Source organism: Lepidochelys kempii, chromosome 2, assembly GCF_965140265.1.
Source record: "Lepidochelys kempii isolate rLepKem1 chromosome 2, rLepKem1.hap2, whole genome shotgun sequence".
NCBI lineage: Eukaryota > Metazoa > Chordata > Testudines > Cheloniidae > Lepidochelys > Lepidochelys kempii.
The window spans coordinates 3,049,082-3,068,607 of record NC_133257.1 but is presented as its reverse complement, the minus strand read 5'-3'; the positions used below and the strand labels follow the sequence as shown (position 1 = coordinate 3,068,607).

General features: G+C 57.2%; 1 protein-coding gene across 3 annotated transcripts in view; it reads left to right on the top strand.

Annotated features, from left to right (window-relative positions):
- Positions 1 to 6,109: 6,109 nt before the first annotated feature.
- ZFTRAF1 (zinc finger TRAF-type containing 1) overlaps positions 6,110 to 19,526 on the top strand; it is a 46,695-nt gene continuing 33,278 nt past the window's right edge. The window contains exon 1 of one of the 3 annotated variants that reach the window (XM_073329896.1): positions 6,110 to 6,477. In XM_073329896.1, the coding sequence (XP_073185997.1) occupies positions 6,178 to 6,477 (300 nt within the window). In that variant the 5' untranslated portion in view covers positions 6,110 to 6,177. Of the gene's footprint in view, positions 6,478 to 10,569; positions 10,610 to 11,789; positions 11,812 to 19,526 lie in introns of those variants that run through there. The other 2 variants (XM_073329898.1, XM_073329897.1) reach the window with 2 other exon arrangements.

The window sequence follows — 19,526 nt, the reverse complement described above, 5'->3', positions numbered from 1 at the left end:
TTTGGATCGTTATCAAGCAGAACCCATCATCAGCATGGCTGCATGTCCTCTAGAATGGTGGTTGAAGCATGAAGGGACATATGAATCTTTAGCGCATCTGGCACGTAAATATCTTGTGACGCCGGCTACAAAAGTGCCATGCGAACGCCTGTTCTCACTTTCAGGGGACATTGTAAACAAGAAACGGGCAGCATTAACTCTTGCTAATTGTAACCAAACTTGTTTGTCTGAGCGATTGGCTGAAGTAAGACTGAGTGGACTTGTAGGCTCTAAAGTTTTACATTGTTCTATTTTTGAATACAAGTTTTTTTATACATAATTCTACATTTGTAAGTTCAACTTTCATGGTAAAGAGATTGCACCACAGTACTTGTGTTAGGTGAATTGAAAATACTATTTCTTTTGTTTTTTACTGTGAAAATATTTGTAATAAAAATAAATATAAAGTGAGCAGCGTACACTCTGTATTCTGTGTTGTAATTGAAATCAATATATTTGAAAATGTAGAAAACATCCAAAAATATTGAAATAAATGGTATTTGATTATGCTTACCTTCCTCCACATTGAGGAAGGAAGCAGATTTCATAATATACCTTTGGGTCTGCACTCCAAGGGAGGTGGACACCTGAGTTCTGGGGCAAGTCCCTTAAGCTGAGACTTCCCAGAACTGATCTCAGTGTCTGTGTCGTTCTGAAGTTCAGTGTGGCCCTGCCTGTGTGTGTGCTGGAGGAGGCTTAATGGCCTGGCTCAGCAAGACAGGTAAAAAGGGTGCCCAGGCTGGCATAAAAGGCAGGCTCAGTGGTATCTCAGCACATCAGGTGGCATCCTAAAGGGGGAAACCCTTCATAGTTCCATTTACATTTAGCCAGATTAAAGTGCATATTGTTTGCTTGTGCCCAATTTATCAAGTGATCCAGATCATTCTGTCAGTTAGGGAGTGAGGGCTCACACTGTAACAGCCTCCAGACACTCCTCATTCCCCAACCCCATCCCCAATTGCATCCTTCAGCAAAACCAGGGTAGACCTGATATTTCTAAAGGTAAACAGAAAATATTAACAAAATAAATCCTTCAGACCATTTCCCCCCCCCATTATAAAGAAGCACAAAAGGCACAAGGACAGGTTTCAAAATAATTGTTTGCTGGTCACTTTTTAACACAAAATAACATTCCAAGTCTTTGGGCCTGATCCTGCAAAGTCCATAGGAACAGAGGAAGTCCTTGGGCATCTTTCAGGGTTGGGGCCATTTCTTTCTTCTTTAGGAGGAGAACCAGGCCCTGGATGTCGGCCAGACGGATGATTACAGACTGAGAAGAGCCGGGAATTGTTGGAAAGTTAAAAGTAGCAACTCTGTTACCGCTGCAGACCAGGAGAATGACAATCATTTCCTGTTTGGTTCTGCGACTCTAGTATAAAACGGGCCCAATCCCAAATGAGATTTGGATTGCTGACTAGATAAGTGTCATTAATATGCAAATTACTCTCCCTTTTTTCCTCCAGAATTCAACATCAAAGGAATATCATTTCCAAACACAAGAGCATCCAAATGAGCCAGGAACAATAGGGCATTGTTCACACAGCTCCTGAAAGACTAAAAATGCATCGTGTTAGAATGGTCGCTGCTATTTTGCAGCTGGTTGGGGATTTTGATTTCTGTGTGTCCTTGCCCAAAGAACGGTCACAGAGAAAACACTAGTCAGGCATAAATGGCCATTATTCTTCCTGGGGCCCAGACCAGCTTCTAACACGCCACTTGCACCTTCCTGCCCACAGCTCACCATGCACATATCCAGCATGGGCTGTGCAAAACAAAGGCAGGACATGTAGCAACATGCAAAGGTCTGGCCTGTTACAGCCAGCAGTGCTGTTAGCCAAGGCCTTGTCTGCACTGGGGATTTTAGCCACTGGTATAGCTTTGCCAATGCAGCTACCCCAGTGCAGACCCCTAGGCTAGCTGCATTGCACTGGTGCATCGATACTGGGAGTGTCCTCTCACCACTGCAGGGGAAGTTACCTCCTGAGCTTCACAAACCAAACTGCCCTGTGAAACGAGATTCACCTGGGAGATGAGATACCCCAGCAGATCCTCAGAAGAGACCCACTCCAGTCCATCACTTAGGCCCCAGGGGTTGAACTGCAGCATGGTAGCAGGCGCTGGTTGGACTTCTCCACGGCCTCGAGCACTTACTGCAGAATTTAAGCTTTCCTTTGCAACCCCTAACGTTCTAATTACTAGGGTCACAAGATCCACTTGCAAATGGGATCCCCATGCATTGCTACCCCCAGAGTCTGCAGGATCCAGCTGGAGAGGAGCCTCCATCCATTTCGGGGAACTCCACAGCATAACCATGACCATTTAAGTCTCAGTGCTGCTAGTCATTTCCCCGGGATTCAGTTCAGAAGCACCCAGCTAGACTGGGATAAGGCCAGTGCTTGAAGAGTGTCTGGCTTCTTTGGGCTGGTCTGACTCCTGCTTTGTGTCCCTGGGAGAGCCAAGATAATTCCAGGGACACATTGCTGGGAAGCAGGTCACCCTAAAAATAAGTGTGCATGACTTTATTCGTGTGCTGTAGGAATCACTACCTGGGCAGTTCCTTGGTTCCAGCCTTCTCTCGCTCAATAAGGACCGGATGGGATATTTCTCATTGACTTCAGGCTTTGGGCAGCCAGTGCGTGTGGTAAGTGGCTTGGGGGAGTCCAGGTGGAGGCTTTTGGGAGCCAGCAGGCCCAGCTGATTTCACAGCAGCTCCTCCTCCCAGCTTGGTGCTCAGTGGAAATGAAGGAACTTCAGACGTGACATTATCCCACCCAGCCAATGCCGCTGTCTGTGCAGGGGCTGGATGGAGGTGCCAGGGCGGGATCAGAAAGTGCATCTCGCTGCTTGAACGGAGTTCCAGTGACGGCATTTCTGAGCTGGCCTGGTTCCTCGCACGCCTTGCAGGAGACCTCAGTTCTGGCAGGGCAGGAGCCAGGTGTGCGTTGTGTTGGGGAGAGCGGGCGAGGACAGGGACACTTTCCCGGCCCACCTGCATTTCTCAAGGTCTCCCCACATCTTAATGAGGTTGGAAGCAGCTCACTTGCAGGCTCTCCAGTGTGGCGCTGCAGGGCCAGGCTCCCCCCATCCCACCAGCTCAGCTCTCGGCTTAGTTATTCCAGCCAGGAGGGATTTGATCCCAGTAACCGAGTGGGGGTGAGCAGGCCCTATGGAAAGCACCCATTTATTGTCAGCCTGAATGGTAAGTACCCTCCCAACACTGTACTGCAGGGGGGAAGGAGGAGAGCAGGGAAAGGAGATGAAATACCATGCAAAAAAGGTAGGGGGTGGTGGTTAGGGTTGCCAACCCTCCCAGATTGGGCAGATGTGTCCTGGAATCAGGCTTGAGCTCCCGGAGGCTTCTGAAGCCAGCCTGGGAGATTTTAGGCCATTAAAAGTCCGGTTGGCGGTTCAGCAGAGCTAAGGCAGACTCACTGCCTGCCCTGATTCCACGCAGCTCCTGGAAGCAAGTGATCAGGAAAGGTGAGCTATTACCAGCAGGAGAGTGGTCAGGGGAGGCAGGGGGGACCTTTTTTAGTGATAATCAAGGTGGGCCATTTCCAGCAGTTGACAAGAATGTCTGCGGAACAGTGCGGGGTGGGGTGGGGGATAAACATGGGGAAATAGTTTTACTTTGTGTAATGACCCATCCACTCCCAGTCTCTATTCAAGCCTAAGTTAATTGTATCCAGTTTGCAAATTAATTCCAATTCAGCAGTCTCCTGTTGGAGTCTTTTTTTGAAGTTTTTTTGTTGAAGAATTGCCACTTTTAGGTCTGTAATCGAGTGATCAGAGAGATTGAAGTGTTCTCCCACTGGTTTTTGAATGTTATAATTCTTGACGTCTGAATTGTGTCCATTTATTCTTTTACGTAGAGACTGTCCAGTTTGACCAATGTACATGGCAGAGGGGCATTGCTGGCACATGATGGCATATATCACATTGGTGGATGTGCAGGTGAACGAGCCTCTGATAGTGTGGCTGATGTGATTAGGCCCTATGATGGTGACCCCTGAATAGATATGTGGACAGAGTTGGCAACGGGCTTTGTTGCAAGGATAGGTTCCTTGGTTAGTGGTTCTGTTGTGTGGTGTGTGGTTGCTGGTGAGTATTTGCTTCAGGTTGGGGGGCTGTCTGTAAGCAAGGACTGGCCTGTCTCCCAAGATCTGTGAGAGCGATGGGTCGTCCTTCAGGATAGGTTGTAGATCCTTGATGATGCGTTGGAGAGGTTTTAGTTGGGGGCTGAAGGTGATGGCTAATGGTGTTCTGTTATTTTTTTTGTTGGGCCTGTCCTGTAGTAGGTGACTTCTGGGAACTCTTCTGGCTCTGTCAATCTGTTTCTTCACTTCAGCAGGTGGGTATTGTAGTTGTAAGAAGGCTTGACAGAGATCTTGTCGGTGTTTGTCTCTGTCTGAGGGTTGGAGCAAATGGGGTTGTATCGTAGAGCTTGGCTGTAGACAATGGATCGTGTAGTGTGGTCTGGATGAAAGCTGGAGGCATGTAGGTAGGAATAGCTCTCCTGCTGGTAATAGCTCACCTTAAGTGATCACTCTGGTTACAGTGTGTATGGTAACACCCATTGTTTCATGTTCTCTGTGTATTTAAATCTCCCCACTGTATTTTCACTGAATGCATCCGATGAAGTGAGCTGTAGCTCACGAAAGCTCATGCTCAAATAAATTGGTTAGTCTCTAAGGTGCCACAAGTCCTCCTTTTCTTTTTGCGAATACAGACTAACAGGCCTGCTGCTCTGAAACCTGTGATTAGACAGTTGGGAACCCTAGGGGTCGGATGTCTTTGTTGGTGCTTTGCCATCGTCATCCGGTCTCTGCTGTGCCTGCTGCAGGCTCTGCAGCCCCTTGCCCAGCTACTCTTTGCCACCCTTCCCTCCCACCTTTCGCCCACCCTACGGTACCCTTCCCCCTCTCACTAGACCTGCCCATTCCAGCACCCCCTGCTTCCCGGCACTGCCCTCTCATCTCCAGCCCCACCTCCACTCTAGTCTCTCCCTCCCCCTCTAGCTCCGCCCCTTCTCTTTAGCCCCTCCTCTCCCATCTCCAGCCCCCTTCTCCTTTAGCCTCTCCCATTCAGCCCCTCCCCCTCTTTAGCCCTTCCCCCTCTAGCCCCTCCCCTTCTCTTTAGCCTCTCCCATTCAGCCTCTTCCCCTGCAGCCCCTCCCCCTCCCCATCTAGCCCCTCCCTCTAGCTGCTGCCCTTCCCCTCTAGCCCCTCCCCTTCTCTTCAGCCCTTCCTTTCCCATCTGTAGCCCCTCCCTTCTCCTTTAGCCTCTCCCATTCAGCCCCTCCCCATTTAGCCCCGCCCCCTCCCCCTCTAGCCCCTCCCTCTAGCCTCTGCCCTTCCCCTCTAGCCCCCCCTCCAGCCTCTTCCCTTCCCTCTCTAGCCCCTCCCTTCTCCTTTAGCCTCTCCCATTCAGCCCCTCCCCCTTTAGCCCCGCCTCCTCCCCTCTAGCCCCTCCCTCTAGCCTCTGCCCTTCCCTCTCTAGCCCCTCCCTTCTCCTTTAGCCCCTCCCATTCAGCCCCTTCCCCGTTAGCCCCGCCTCCTCCCCTCTAGCCCCTCCCTCTAGCCTCTGCCCTTCCCTCTCTCGCCCCTCCCCTTCTCCTTTAGCCCCTCCCATTCAGCCCCTTCCCCGTTAGCCCCGCCTCCTCCCCTCTAGCCCCTCCCTGTAGCCTCTGCCCTTCCCTCTCTCGCCCCTCCCCTTCTCCTTTAGCCTCTCCCATTCGGCCTCCTCCCCTCTAGCCCCTCCCTCTAGCCTCTGCCCTTCACCTTATAGCCCCGCCCTACCGAGCCCCTCCCGCGAGCCCCGCCCCATCTGGCCCCGCCCCCGCTGTTTTGTTCCCTTCTCCGGGTTCGTGAAATTTTCACTGAAAAAAAGCCAGTGGGCGCGGGGCGGGGCCTCCCCAGGGGCGGGGCGACGACCTTTGTGCTGGTAGGTCGATGGCCCGCCGGGCCCGCCCCCGCTGCGCGGTGATTGGCGGAGGGCGTGGAAGGGGCGGGGCGGGGCGGACGAGGGAAGGAGGAGGAGGAGGAGGCGGCGGCAAGCAAAGATGGCGGCGGCGGTGGCGGGGTGAAGCGGCGGCGGCGGCGGAGTCTGGGCCGGCAGCAGCGCGGGGCGGGCGGCGCCATGTCCGGGGCGGAGGAGCGGGAGCCCGGCGGCGGGGGCCCGGCCGCCGCCTCCTCCTCCGCGGGGCTGGGCGAGGCGGCGGGGCCGGCGGCGGCGGCGGGGCCCGAGGAGCCGGGGCTGCTGCTCGGCGGGGCCCGGCCGCACGCGGAGCCCGCCGCCGACCCGGACGCGCCGCCCAAGAAGCGGCTGAAGGTGGCGGGGGCGGGCGGGGCCGAGGGCAGCGTCAAGCTGGAGGAGCGGCTGTACTCGGTGCTGTGCTGCACGGTGTGCCTGGACCTGCCCAAGGCCTCGGTCTACCAGGTACCGCCCCCCCGAACCCCCCCGGGGCCCCCCATGTCCCCTACAGTCCCCCGGGCCCCCCCCCCACTGCCCCGCCCCGCACAGTGTGCCTGGACCTGCCCAAGGCCTCGGTCTACCAGGTACCGCCCCCCCGAACCCCCCCGGGGCCCCCCATGTCCCCTACAGTCCCCCGGGCCCCCCCCCCACTGCCCCGCCCCGCACAGTGTGCCTGGACCTGCCCAAGGCCTCGGTCTACCAGGTACCGCCCCCCCGAACCCCCCCGGGGCCCCCCATGTCCCCTACAGTCCCCCGGGCCCCCCCCCACTGCCCCGCCCCGCACGGTGTGCCTGGACCTGCCCAAGGCCTCGGTCTACCAGGTACCGCCCCCCCGAACCCCCCCGGGGCCCCCCATGTCCCCTACAATCCCCCCGGGCCCCCCCACTGCCCCGCCCCGCACGGTGTGCCTGGACCTGCCCAAGGCCTCGGTCTACCAGGTACCGCCCCCCCGAACCCCCCCGGGGCCCCCCATGTCCCCTACAATCCCCCCGGGCCCCCCCACTGCCCCGCCCCGCACGGTGTGCCTGGACCTGCCCAAGGCCTCGGTCTACCAGGTACCGCCCCCCCGAACCCCCCCGGGGCCCCCCATGTCCCCTACAGTCCCCCGGGCCCCCCCCCCCACTGCCCCGCCCCGCACGGTGTGCCTGGACCTGCCCAAGGCCTCGGTCTACCAGGTACCGCCCCCCCGAACCCCCCCGGGGCCCCCCATGTCCCCTACAGTCCCCCGGGCCCCCCCCCCACTGCCCCGCCCCGCACGGTGTGCCTGGACCTGCCCAAGGCCTCGGTCTACCAGGTACCGCCCCCCCGAACCCCCCCGGGGCCCCCCATGTCCCCTACAGTCCCCCGGGCCCCCCCCCCACTGCCCCGCCCCGCACGGTGTGCCTGGACCTGCCCAAGGCCTCGGTCTACCAGGTACCGCCCCCCCGAACCTCCCCGGGGCCCCCCATGTCCCCTACAGTCCCCCGGGCCCCCCCCCCCACTGCCCCGCCCCGCACAGTGTGCCTGGACCTGCCCAAGGCCTCGGTCTACCAGGTACCGCCCCCCCGAACCCCCCCGGGGCCCCCCATGTCCCCTACAGTCCCCCGGGCCCCCCCCCACTGCCCCGCCCCGCACGGTGTGCCTGGACCTGCCCAAGGCCTCGGTCTACCAGGTACCGCCCCCCCGAACCCCCCCGGGGCCCCCCATGTCCCCTACAGTCCCCCGGGCCCCCCCCCCACTGCCCCGCCCCGCACGGTGTGCCTGGACCTGCCCAAGGCCTCGGTCTACCAGGTACCGCCCCCCCGAACCCCCCCGGGGCCCCCCATGTCCCCTACAGTCCCCCGGGCCCCCCCCCCACTGCCCCGCCCCGCACGGTGTGCCTGGACCTGCCCAAGGCCTCGGTCTACCAGGTACCGCCCCCCCGAACCCCCCCGGGGCCCCCCATGTCCCCTACAGTCCCCCGGGCCCCCCCCCCACTGCCCCGCCCCGCACGGTGTGCCTGGACCTGCCCAAGGCCTCGGTCTACCAGGTACCGCCCCCCCGAACCCCCCCGGGGCCCCCCATGTCCCCTACAGTCCCCCGGGCCCCCCCCCACTGCCCCGCCCCGCACGGTGTGCCTGGACCTGCCCAAGGCCTCGGTCTACCAGGTACCGCCCCCCCGAACCCCCCGGGGCCCCCCATGTCCCCTACAGTCCCCCGGGCCCCCCCCCCACTGCCCCGCCCCGCACGGTGTGCCTGGACCTGCCCAAGGCCTCGGTCTACCAGGTACCGCCCCCCCGAACCCCCCCGGGGCCCCCCATGTCCCCTACAGTCCCCCGGGCCCCCCCCCCACTGCCCCGCCCCGCACGGTGTGCCTGGACCTGCCCAAGGCCTCGGTCTACCAGGTACCGCCCCCCCGAACCCCCCCGGGGCCCCCCATGTCCCCTACAGTCCCCCGGGCCCCCCCCCCACTGCCCCGCCCCGCACGGTGTGCCTGGACCTGCCCAAGGCCTCGGTCTACCAGGTACCGCCCCCCCGAACCCCCCCGGGGCCCCCCATGTCCCCTACAGTCCCCCGGGCCCCCCCCCACTGCCCCGCCCCGCACGGTGTGCCTGGACCTGCCCAAGGCCTCGGTCTACCAGGTACCGCCCCCCCGAACCCCCCCGGGGCCCCCCATGTCCCCTACAGTCCCCCGGGCCCCCCCCCCACTGCCCCGCCCCGCACGGTGTGCCTGGACCTGCCCAAGGCCTCGGTCTACCAGGTACCGCCCCCCCGAACCCCCCCGGGGCCCCCCATGTCCCCTACAGTCCCCCCAGGCCCCCCCCACTGCCCCGCCCCGCACCGTGTGCCTGGACCTGCCCAAGGCCTCGGTCTACCAGGTACCGCCCCCCCGAACCCCCCCGGGGCCCCCCATGTCCCCTACAGTCCCCCCGGGCCCCCCCCCACTGCCCCGCCCCGTACGGTGTGCCTGGACCTGCCCAAGGCCTCGGTCTACCAGGTACCGCCCCCCCGAACCCCCCCGGGGCCCCCCATGTCCCCTACAGTCCCCCCGGGCCCCCCCCCACTGCCCCGCCCCGCATGGTGTGCCTGGACCTGCCCAAGGCCTCGGTCTACCAGGTACCGCCCCCCCCGAACCCCCCCGGGGCCCCCCATGTCCCCTACAGTCCCCCCGGGCCCCCCCCCACTGCCCCGCCCCGCATGGTGTGCCTGGACCTGCCCAAGGCCTCGGTCTACCAGGTACCGCCCCCCCGAACCCCCCCGGGGCCCCCCATGTCCCCTACAGTCCCCCCGGGCCCCCCCACTGCGCACGGTGTGCCTGGACCTGCCCAAGGCCTCGGTCTACCAGGTACCGCCCCCCCGAACCCCCCCGGGGCCCCCCATGTCCCCTACAGTCCCCCCGGGCCCCCCCACTGCCCCGCCCCGCACGGTGTGCCTGGACCTGCCCAAGGCCTCGGTCTACCAGGTACCGCCCCCCCGAAACCCCCCGGGGCCCCCCATTTCCCCTACAGTCCCCCCGGGCCCCCCCCCCACTGCCCCGCCCCGCACGGTGTGCCTGGACCTGCCCAAGGCCTCGGTCTACCAGGTACCGCCCCCCCCCGAACCCCCCCGGGGCCCCCCATGTCCCCTACAGTCCCCCCGGGCCCCCCCACTGCCCCGCCCCGCACGGTGTGCCTGGACCTGCCCAAGGCCTCGGTCTACCAGGTACCGCCCCCCCGAACCCCCCCGGGGCCCCCCATGTCCCCTACAGTCCCCCCGGGCCCCCCCCACTGCCCCGCCCCGCATGGTGTGCCTGGACCTGCCCAAGGCCTCGGTCTACCAGGTACCGCCCCCCCCGAACCCCCCCGGGGCCCCCCATGTCCCCTACAGTCCCCCTGGGCCCCCCCCCCACTGCCCTGCCCCGCATGGTGTGCCTGGACCTGCCCAAGGCCTCGGTCTACCAGGTACCGCCCCCCCGAACCCCCCCGGGGCCCCCCATGTCCCCTACAGTCCCCCCGGGCCCCCCCACTGCGCACGGTGTGCCTGGACCTGCCCAAGGCCTCGGTCTACCAGGTACCGCCCCCCCGAACCCCCCCGGGGCCCCCCATGTCCCCTACAGTCCCCCCGGGCCCCCCCACTGCCCCGCCCCGCACGGTGTGCCTGGACCTGCCCAAGGCCTCGGTCTACCAGGTACCGCCCCCCCGAAACCCCCCGGGGCCCCCCATTTCCCCTACAGTCCCCCCGGGCCCCCCCCCACTGCCCCGCCCCGCACGGTGTGCCTGGACCTGCCCAAGGCCTCGGTCTACCAGGTACCGCCCCCCCCGAACCCCCCCGGGGCCCCCCATGTCCCCTACAGTCCCCCCGGGCCCCCCCACTGCCCCGCCCCGCACGGTGTGCCTGGACCTGCCCAAGGCCTCGGTCTACCAGGTACCGCCCCCCCGAACCCCCCCGGGGCCCCCCATGTCCCCTACAGTCCCCCCGGGCCCCCCCCACTGCCCCGCCCCGCACGGTGTGCCTGGACCTGCCCAAGGCCTCGGTCTACCAGGTACTGCCCCCCCGAACCCCCCCGGGGCCCCCCATGTCCCCTACAGTCCCCACGGCCCCCCCCACTGCCCCGCCCCGCACGGTGTGCCTGGACCTGCCCAAGGCCTCGGTCTACCAGGTATTGCCCCACACCCCCCCTTGGGGTCCCCAACACCCCCTTGGGGCCCCCCAACTCCCCCGCCTAGCATGGTGTGCCTGGACCTGCCCAAGGCCCCGGTCTACCAGGTACAGCCCCCGCATCCCTCCTGGAGCCCTCCGCATCCCTACAGCCCCCCTGGAGCTCCTCCAACTGCCCCGCCCTGCATGGTGTGCCTGGGCCTGCCCAAGGCCTCGGTCTACAGGGTACCGCCCCGCACTCCCACATCCTCCTCCCTCCCCGGGCCCTCCTCAACTCACCCGCCCTGCACAGTGTGCCTGGACCTGCCCAAGCCCTCGGTCTACCAGGTATTGCCCCACACCCCTCCTTGGGGGCCCCCCACACCTCCTTGGGGGCCCCCTATCTCCCCTGCCTAGCATGGTGTGCCTGGACCTGCCCAAGGCCTTGGTCTACCAGGTACAGCCCCTGCATCCCTGGAGCCCCCCAACTGCCCCACCCCGCATGGTGTGCCTGGGCCTGCCCAGGGCCTTGGTCTACTAGGTACCTCCCCCTGGAGCCCCCCACATCCCTCCAGGGCCCCCCCAACTGCCCCACCCCACACGGTGTGCCTGTACCTGCCCAAGGCCTTGGTCTACCAGGTACCCCCCGTGCCCCCAACCCTCCCCGGTGGCCCCCTACAGCCCCCCTGTACCCTTCCCAAGTCCCCTGCCCCGCATGGTGTGTCTGGACCTGCCCAAGGCCTTGGTCTACAGGTACCTCCCCACCCCCCTGGGGCCCCTTACAGCCCCCCTGGGGCCACCCCAAGTCCCCTGCCCCACACGGTGTACCTGGACCTGCCCAAGGTCTCGGTCTACCAGGTACTGCCCCCCTGTACCTCCAAACCCCCCGGAGCCCCTCTGGGGCCCCCACATCCCCTACTGCCCCGCACGGTGTGCCTGGACTTGCCCAAGGTCTCGGTCTACCAGGTACTGCCCCCCTGTACCTCCAAACCCCCCGGAGCCCCTCTGGGGCCCCCACATCCCCTACTGCCCCCCTGGGACCTCCCAAACTCCCCCATCCCGCACGGTGTGCCTGGACCTGCCCAAGGCCTCGGTCTGCCAGGTACTGCCCCCTGTACCCCAACACCTCTGTGGGCCCCATGTCCCCTACACTCCCCTAGAACCCCCCAAACTCCCCTGCCCCGCACAGTGTGCCTAGCCCTGCCCAAGGCCTCGGTCTACCAGGTACCGTCCTCCTTTATCCCCCAACACCCCCGGAGCCCCCTTGGAGCCTCCATAGCCTCCTGGGACCCCCCCAAACTCCTCTCCTGCACACGGTGAGCCTGGACCTGCCCAAGGCCTCGGTCCAACAGGTACTGCCCCCTGGGACCCTCCCAATCCTCCACAGTCCCCCTGGAACTCCCCAAACCCCACCCTGCCCTGCACGGTGTGTCTGGACCTGCCCAAGGCCTTGGTCTACCAGGTACATCTCCCCTCCCCCGCACAGTGTCCCTGGACCTGCTCAAGGCCTTGGTCTGGCAGTTATCCCCACCCCCCCGGGGACCCCCATAACTCCCTTGGGACCTCCAGGACCTCCCTGCACAGTATGCCTGGACCTGCGCAAGGCCTTGGTGTACTAGGTACTGTTCCCCAGGGCCTCCCACCCTTATGCTTTGACCTGCTTAAGGCCTTGGTCTATCAATACCATCTTGATTCCCCTGGGATCCCCCATTTGTGGTTTACCAGTACCACCATCCCACCCCGATTCCCCTGGGATCACCCATAGAATCATAGAATATCAGGGTTGGAAGGGACCCCAGAAGGTCATCTAGTCCAACCCCCTGCTCAAAGCAGGACCAATTCCCGGTTAAATCATCCCACCCATGGTCTACTAGTTCCAGGATCTCCAGGACACTCCTGCTGACATTCCCACACTGCATGGCATGACTGACTTGTCCAAGGCTTCAGTCTAACAGCTACCCGCATCCCCCCCAGGATCCTTTCAGGATTCCCCTGGGAGCTTACCACCTTGCACGGTGTGCCTGGACCTGCCCAAGGCCTGGGTCTACCAGGTACCCCTAGGAACCTCCACCGCACTGATCCCTGAACTCCCCCATACCCTCTGTAACCTCTCTGTATGGTGTGCATGGACCTTCCCAAGGCTGATCTACCTGGTACTGGCCCCCTGGACCTTATCCCGGCTGGGATGAGACCCTCCCTTCCCCTGCATGGTGTGCCTGAGGGACTGCTCAATGCTTCTGTCTACATGGTACCCTCTACCTGTCCTCCCTTCACAGTATTCCTGGATCTGGCTAAGGCTTCATCTACCAAGTACCCTCAGATCTGATCCCCTATTCTCATACCCCTGCACAGCATTGCCTGCACCTGCCCATGATCTTGTTCAACCAGGTACCCACCCTTGGGACCTCAGTCCACTATATACCTTCCTGGGACCTCTTCTCCGTCTCTGCTACCACTGCATGGATCTGCCCATAGCATCTGTTTTCCTGGCCCCTCTCCCAAGCAGGACCTCCCCCGGCATCCTCTGGATGGTGTGCCTGGATCTAGACAAGCCTCAGTCTTCTACAGAACCCCTCTGCCAAGGGCTGACGCCTCCTGTACCCAGAAGACCTTATCTCCACCCCCCTCATGGTGTCTAGCCCTTCCCACGGCCTTGGTCTGCTAGCTTCCATTCTCCAGGGAATGGGACCATCACACTGCAACGCTGCTTCTGGGGAGAGGGGAGCCCCCTCTTGCTCTGGGGACTGTGCACTTGAGCCTGCCCAAGGCCTCTGTTTCACACCTGCACTCTGCCTCCGATTCCCCTTACCAAACCCAGCCTCCAGCCCTGTATCCTTGTCCAGCCCTGTTCTGGGTTATCGCTTCCTCTGCCTCTCTGAGGTTTGAGGACTAGGCTCTGCTACTGAGCAAAGTGATTCTCAAAGAGAAGATGAAGTGAGTCATTTCTTCCTCAGTCTGCTGATCACTAAGGGGGCAGGTGTTTTCCCATGGTTGCTCCCGAAGGGCCTTTCCCCAGATAGCATCTGAGATGTGCTCCTTGCTTTTTCTAGGTCACCTGGTACCAAAGTCAAGGCAACTTCACTTCACCCTCCTGCAGGGTGTATTCCCTCCCACTCCACGGCTCCTGGTCACCAGCTCCCAAAATACATAACATTCTGGGGAGGAATGGGCTTTGCAGAAGAAAACAGGGATCTAGTTGAACTCCTATTGAATGGAGCAGGCTACAGTGCCTCTCCCTGGGGATTGTCAGCTGGTCAGGGTTTGTTTGCTCCCTCTGGGAGACTTGTGTTCCATGGAGGGAGGGGTACCTTGTTTTAGTCAGGGAAGATCCCACCCTGTTTTGAATCTTAGTGAAATAACTTGATCCCATTGAATGGCTCCAGTGACTGGTCCCTTAGCCTGAAATAGCACCAGGCCAGAGAAAGAAGGCAAACTTCTATGGAATAGAAACAGAAATACTCGTAAAAAACCAAAACCCCATCTTACTTCCACCTGAGTGTGCTGGTGGCTGGGATTGGTGGAAAGCAATGATCGCGGGCTCGCTGCCAGCTGCATGTCCCACACAGAGACTCACATCACAGTGAGGGTTTCATTGAAACAGCACAAGTGGAGGTGCCAGAAACTCCAGGGCATTATGGGACCAGTTATGTAAAATATGTGTGGATATGTGTGGTGTTGACAAGACTCAGATCTGCTTTTTATTTTATCACCTCTTCTACAAGCAGACAGTTCTCTCTTCGCTCTGCAAAGCATACACTTCTCCTTGTAATCGTGCTGCAGGAACGTGCGCTAATCTGCAGACGGTTGTAAGTGGCCTCAGTATAGCCAGTGTCCATTTTGTGGGATGCTGACCTTCTAGCGCTTTTGAGGCTTCACGTGTAAGGCAGGGCTACCCATCACTTTCTAGATCTGAGGATGACTGAGAAGTGAAAGAGTTGGATAGCCCTGTCAGTTCATTCAAATCTATCTTTGAGCTGGGATAGTTGATCTTCCTGGGGTATGCTAACCATTCTGGCCCCTTCAGGCAAGCAAGAGGAAAAACAAAATGGACTTCGGCCTAGCCATTCCTCAGCTTACAGTTTCTATGCTGCACAGGCTGGCTGGTTAGAGGAATTTAGACATAGGGTTGCCAATTTTGGATGTATTCCTGGAGATTTCATCACATGACCATCTTTAATTAAAGATTAATCTTTCATTCCTGGAGACTTCAGGACAATCCTGGAGGATTGGCAACCCTGTGCTTTAATTCTCCTTCCCAGTCTGGTGTTTGGAAGGTTCATATGACTCGCATTTAATCACAGAGCTGAGCTGTGAAGCAGAGTGTGAGCTGAAAGCCCTGAAATGGTAGGAGTGAGAGACTTGAATTAGCCAAGAGCTTAAATGCAAAGGTCATTGCCTTGGTGATGTTACACTTTGCTGATCAGACCCTAATAATTTCGGCTGCACACTGTTGCTAATGTGAGAGTAGCCTAAGATGGCAGAGCTGTGCTGTCTCAAGGAAGGGAGCTATGTTACTGCGAGGTTTATTTCATGTGCAACTCTGTCATTCATGGTAAGGTTTACAGGCTCAAGGGATCGTGTAAAATGGCTGCTTGCTCTGAGGAAGCAGTGTTCTTAGGAGCAAATCTGTTAGCAGAAATGTATGGGTACGCACTTAAACTGAATCCGAATGACTGGTGATAAACCAATGGCTCTTGCCTTGGTATGTGTGCCTGCAAAAGAACTGGCTTTCTTTTCTGAGCCTTTGTAGGTATTAGGCTTCATTGGGAGAAAAGTGTTGTGGGAATTCGGGTCAGATGCTGATTCTAAAACTAACTGCCACTTTCCCTCCTCTGGGCCCTCTTCCAGTCATGTTTGTCTGGTGCCCTAGAATTTTTTTCCCTAAAAGAAGACGAAATAATTGAGTTTTAACTTCCTTCCCTGCAGAGAATAGGTAAACCAGGACAAGCTGCTGCTGGCTGCCATGCTGTGGGAGCTTTGGCAGCATCGCACAATGGTCCCATTATTGATGAGGGCACTCAAGGTTTTGGATTGCCACAAAATTACTGCTGCTTTTACAGGCTAGCAAAGCAAACATGATTGTGATTTTTGGAAAGGCTGGTGCAAGCCAGTCTGGCGCTTTGGTAGCTGTGGAATTCCCTGGGCAGATTCAATTAGGAGCATTTAAAATGTTTTGGGAGAAACGAAAACAGCCATGAATAGCAAGAGGTCTTCCTGTATCTGTAGAGACCCACAGAGTGAAATCGGTGCTTGCTTGTTAATGTTCTCTTGAGTGGAGCTTATGCGGTTTAGTTGCTGTTGCTTGATTTGCTTGTGCTAGCTTTGTATGTGCTGGCAAAGGCATCTAAATAGTGCCACAAGGAGCATATATGTTTTTTTTTATTCCTCTTGTATGCCCTCTTCCCTGAGGTGTGTCATACATCTCTCTAGCCGCCTGGCTGAATTTGAGGGAAAGGGTGACTTTGTGGTTGAGACAACGAACTGGGTCTCTGGTGGAGGTGGGAATTGAACCCATAAGCTCTGGATTTACTGTGACAACTTGGGCTAGCCCCTCGCTCTCCATGCCTTGGTTTCCTCATCTCTAAACTAGGAGTCCCTGTGTGATAGTGTTGAGCATACATTTATGAATGCTTGCAAGGAGCTCAGATGATGCAGTGACTTGGTACATGGGGAAAAGTTGGAGCTTTCTGACATGGAATGCCCAGATCTTGTCTAAATGTGGGCTGTATTGCAACTTACCAGGAAGAGCAGACTGCAGCTACCCTCAGTTCTGAGACCTGCAGGTAGCTGCTTAGGGATCAAGGTGGTGCATGGTCTGTGATTATAGACTGCTCCTCTATTAAAGGTGAAGGTTATTCTGAATGAGGAAGAAAGGTCTTGTGCTTAAAGCACTGGGCTGGGTCCGGGTCCTGGTCCTGGCAGTACTACCAGCTTTCTGTGTTATCCTGGGGAAGGCACTTATTCTTTGTGCCTCACTTTCTCCACCTGTAAAATGGGGATATCCACCTAGCAGAGTGTTGAGCCCTAATTCATTATTTGTAAAGAACTTTGAGGTCCTGGGTGGAAAGTGTTGTAGATGGGTGTCCTATGCAGTACTGTACAATTCTGTGGGTTCTCTTTGGCCATCCTTCGTTACAGTGTAATAAACTTGAAACCCTTATTAACCAACTAGACTTGGCAAAATGTCCTGCAAAGCAACTTTAGAAAAATCTACTCTCCCATCCTACCTGGTCCATTCTCTGCTTGCCTGGGCTGACTACCCTTATTTGTTGTAACTGAGGAGCAAGCTAGTCATTTGTAATCCCTGTTCGTGAGGGAGGTGGAGGGGAAGGATAGATATGCTTTGTGCCGAGGCTGCTGTAAGGATTCTTAGGGGGGACCTAATACTAGACGCAGGAAAGCCAGTGCAAACCTTCTCTTGGAGTTGATATGAGGTACACATTAATGTCTGAAGCTTTTTATTTACAGTGTGTCTTTGTTCAGGTGTATAGATGCTGATGAAATCTGATGAACAGGAGAATGAATGGAATTCCAGATACCTTGCTCTTCGGTGTTTTTATATATATAATTTTATATATATAAAAAAAAATTAAATAAAAGGTAGTTAGCCCAGGCAAGCAGAGATTGGAACAGGCAGGGTGGGAGAGTAGATTTTTCCAAGGTTGCTTTTTGCAGGACATCACAGGAGAGGTGTCTGGAGAAGGGAGTAGTGCGTCTGCCTTGAAACAAACTAACTGTAAGCAATAATAGTGTTAGCACTGATATGCAGCCACCCCATGTTCTGAGTGCCGCCCATCCCTTTGTGCATGTTGTGGAAGGCTGGGGTTCCTACAGGCAAATGAATGGCCTAGCAGGGTGGATAAGGTGGAGTGCTGCATGCGTTTTTCTTCAGTAATGGTGGCCCTGGGATGGCTGATTTTGTGGTTGAAAGCAGGAAATAGATTATCCTGAGTATTTTAGCTGCTGGTAATTTTTATAGTTCTCAAGGGTTTATCTACATGGGGATGATCAGGAAAGTTAGGATGAATTAACTAAAGGTGTGATGTTAAGTCACTTTAACCCAGGGGTCTCAAACACACAGCCCGCGGTGTTATTTGTTGTGGCCTGTCAAGCTCCCCCCGGAGTTATTTCCTGTGGCTGCCAAGGTGCTTCCCGCACCTCCAGGTGCTTCCCGCTGCCAGACAGCTGTTCGGTGGTGCTTAGCGCTTTCTAGGAGGGAGGAGCGGGGAGCTGTGTGCTCAGGGGAGAAGGGGCAAGGATTTGGGGGAGGGGTTGGAATAGGGGCAGGAAGGGGGCAGAGTTGGGGTGGGGACTTTGGGGAAGGGATTGGAAAGGGTGGAGTGGGGCCGGGGGCAGCGGGAGGGGGAGGAGACGGCTTTTGTACCTTTATACGAAAAGGTGTCAGTGATGCGACCCGCAGGCCAATGTACTAGTCCTCATGTGACCCTCATGGTGATTTGAGTTTGAGATCCCTGCTTTAACCTCTGTATGCATGCTTTCATTCAGGGAATTAAGTTAGAGTGAGCTCAAGTCCTTTTATGTCTGATTGAGAGGTCCACACAGGGGATAATGAGCTTGTACTCCACAGCTTTAGTTAATTCATCTTAACTTTCCTGTGTAGACAAGCCCCAAGCATGCTGATGCTTCATGGTATGAAGAGGAAATGGTCCCTCCCCTGAAGGCCTTACAGTCTAATTCTAGACATGTAACAACAAGCTGTGTAACCGAGTAGGGAGGGACGGGCTGAGGGGAAAAGCAACATCAATAAAATAATGCAGTTACTGTGTAGGGTTTACAGCTTGATGGTTCAGCAAGCTGTTTCCCCATAATTATTGGCTCACTTTGTGAGCATCCCAGGGGAGGTGTCTTAGGGAAGGAGTAATACAGCTGCCTTTAAACAAACTGATTGTATGCGGTTATAGCGTTTAGTGTCTATATGGAGCCATCGCCACGTTCTAACTCTGTTCTTTGCGCTGCCCGTCGCTTGTGCTTAATAGGAATCCCAGCCTTCCTTAAGTATCTAATCCATAAATACACAACAAGCAGGAGTTTCCTTAGCACACTGTCTCCAGTATACACTATAGGGTGCATTTCTAGTGTCTTGGTAATATGTTCTAGTTCTCTCTCCTTTCCCTTGCTGGATCATCTGCTGTTGGTTGGACTTTTTGAGGCCTACAATGAAAATCCCCAATAAGCTGCTGCAGGGCAGCCCGAACAGCTGTAATTGTACATTTGTACTTCTAAGGAATGTCACTTTCAGTGTTCTTAAGAGAATTTAGCTGTTTTGCCCACTCCTTTGGTTCAGTTGCCAACTATATCTGGCTAGTCAGTTTAACGATATTTTTAATATAGCAAAATAAGCCGTGGAAGCCATTTGCGGTCATGTTCCTTCACCAGACTCTGTAGTTGCACTGGTGCATTGTAAGTCAGCATGGATCACCTGTCCAGCCTCCATGTTCCCCTAATACGCTATAGGCAAACATTAAATAGGGGATCTGTACACTGCAGACTTGAGAGTTTTTAATTAGCACATTAATCTGGGATTGTGGTGTTAAACTGAGATCCTAAAATAAAACATCTAAAATCTTACACAGTTCTAAAGAGCTACGGGTTGAACGAATATGTATTAGTGTGCCCAGATAAAGCCTTAACATTGCTCAAGGGATATATATAAAGGTAATATTTACTGCATAACCAGCATTACCATTAAAAAACCCCAAACTTAAGCATTAACTCTGGAAACAACAAGTTAACAAAATATTTCTATAAATTACCTTATCTATAAATAAACTTTTGTATAGGTTGTCAACATGAGATGCTTAAGGTTAATGTTTGTTCATGATGACCATACATACTCCAGCTTTTGAGATCATTACTAATGTACTTTATATAGTTGGATGCACTCCTCGATGTGATGAGTTTATAAATAGGTATTTGTT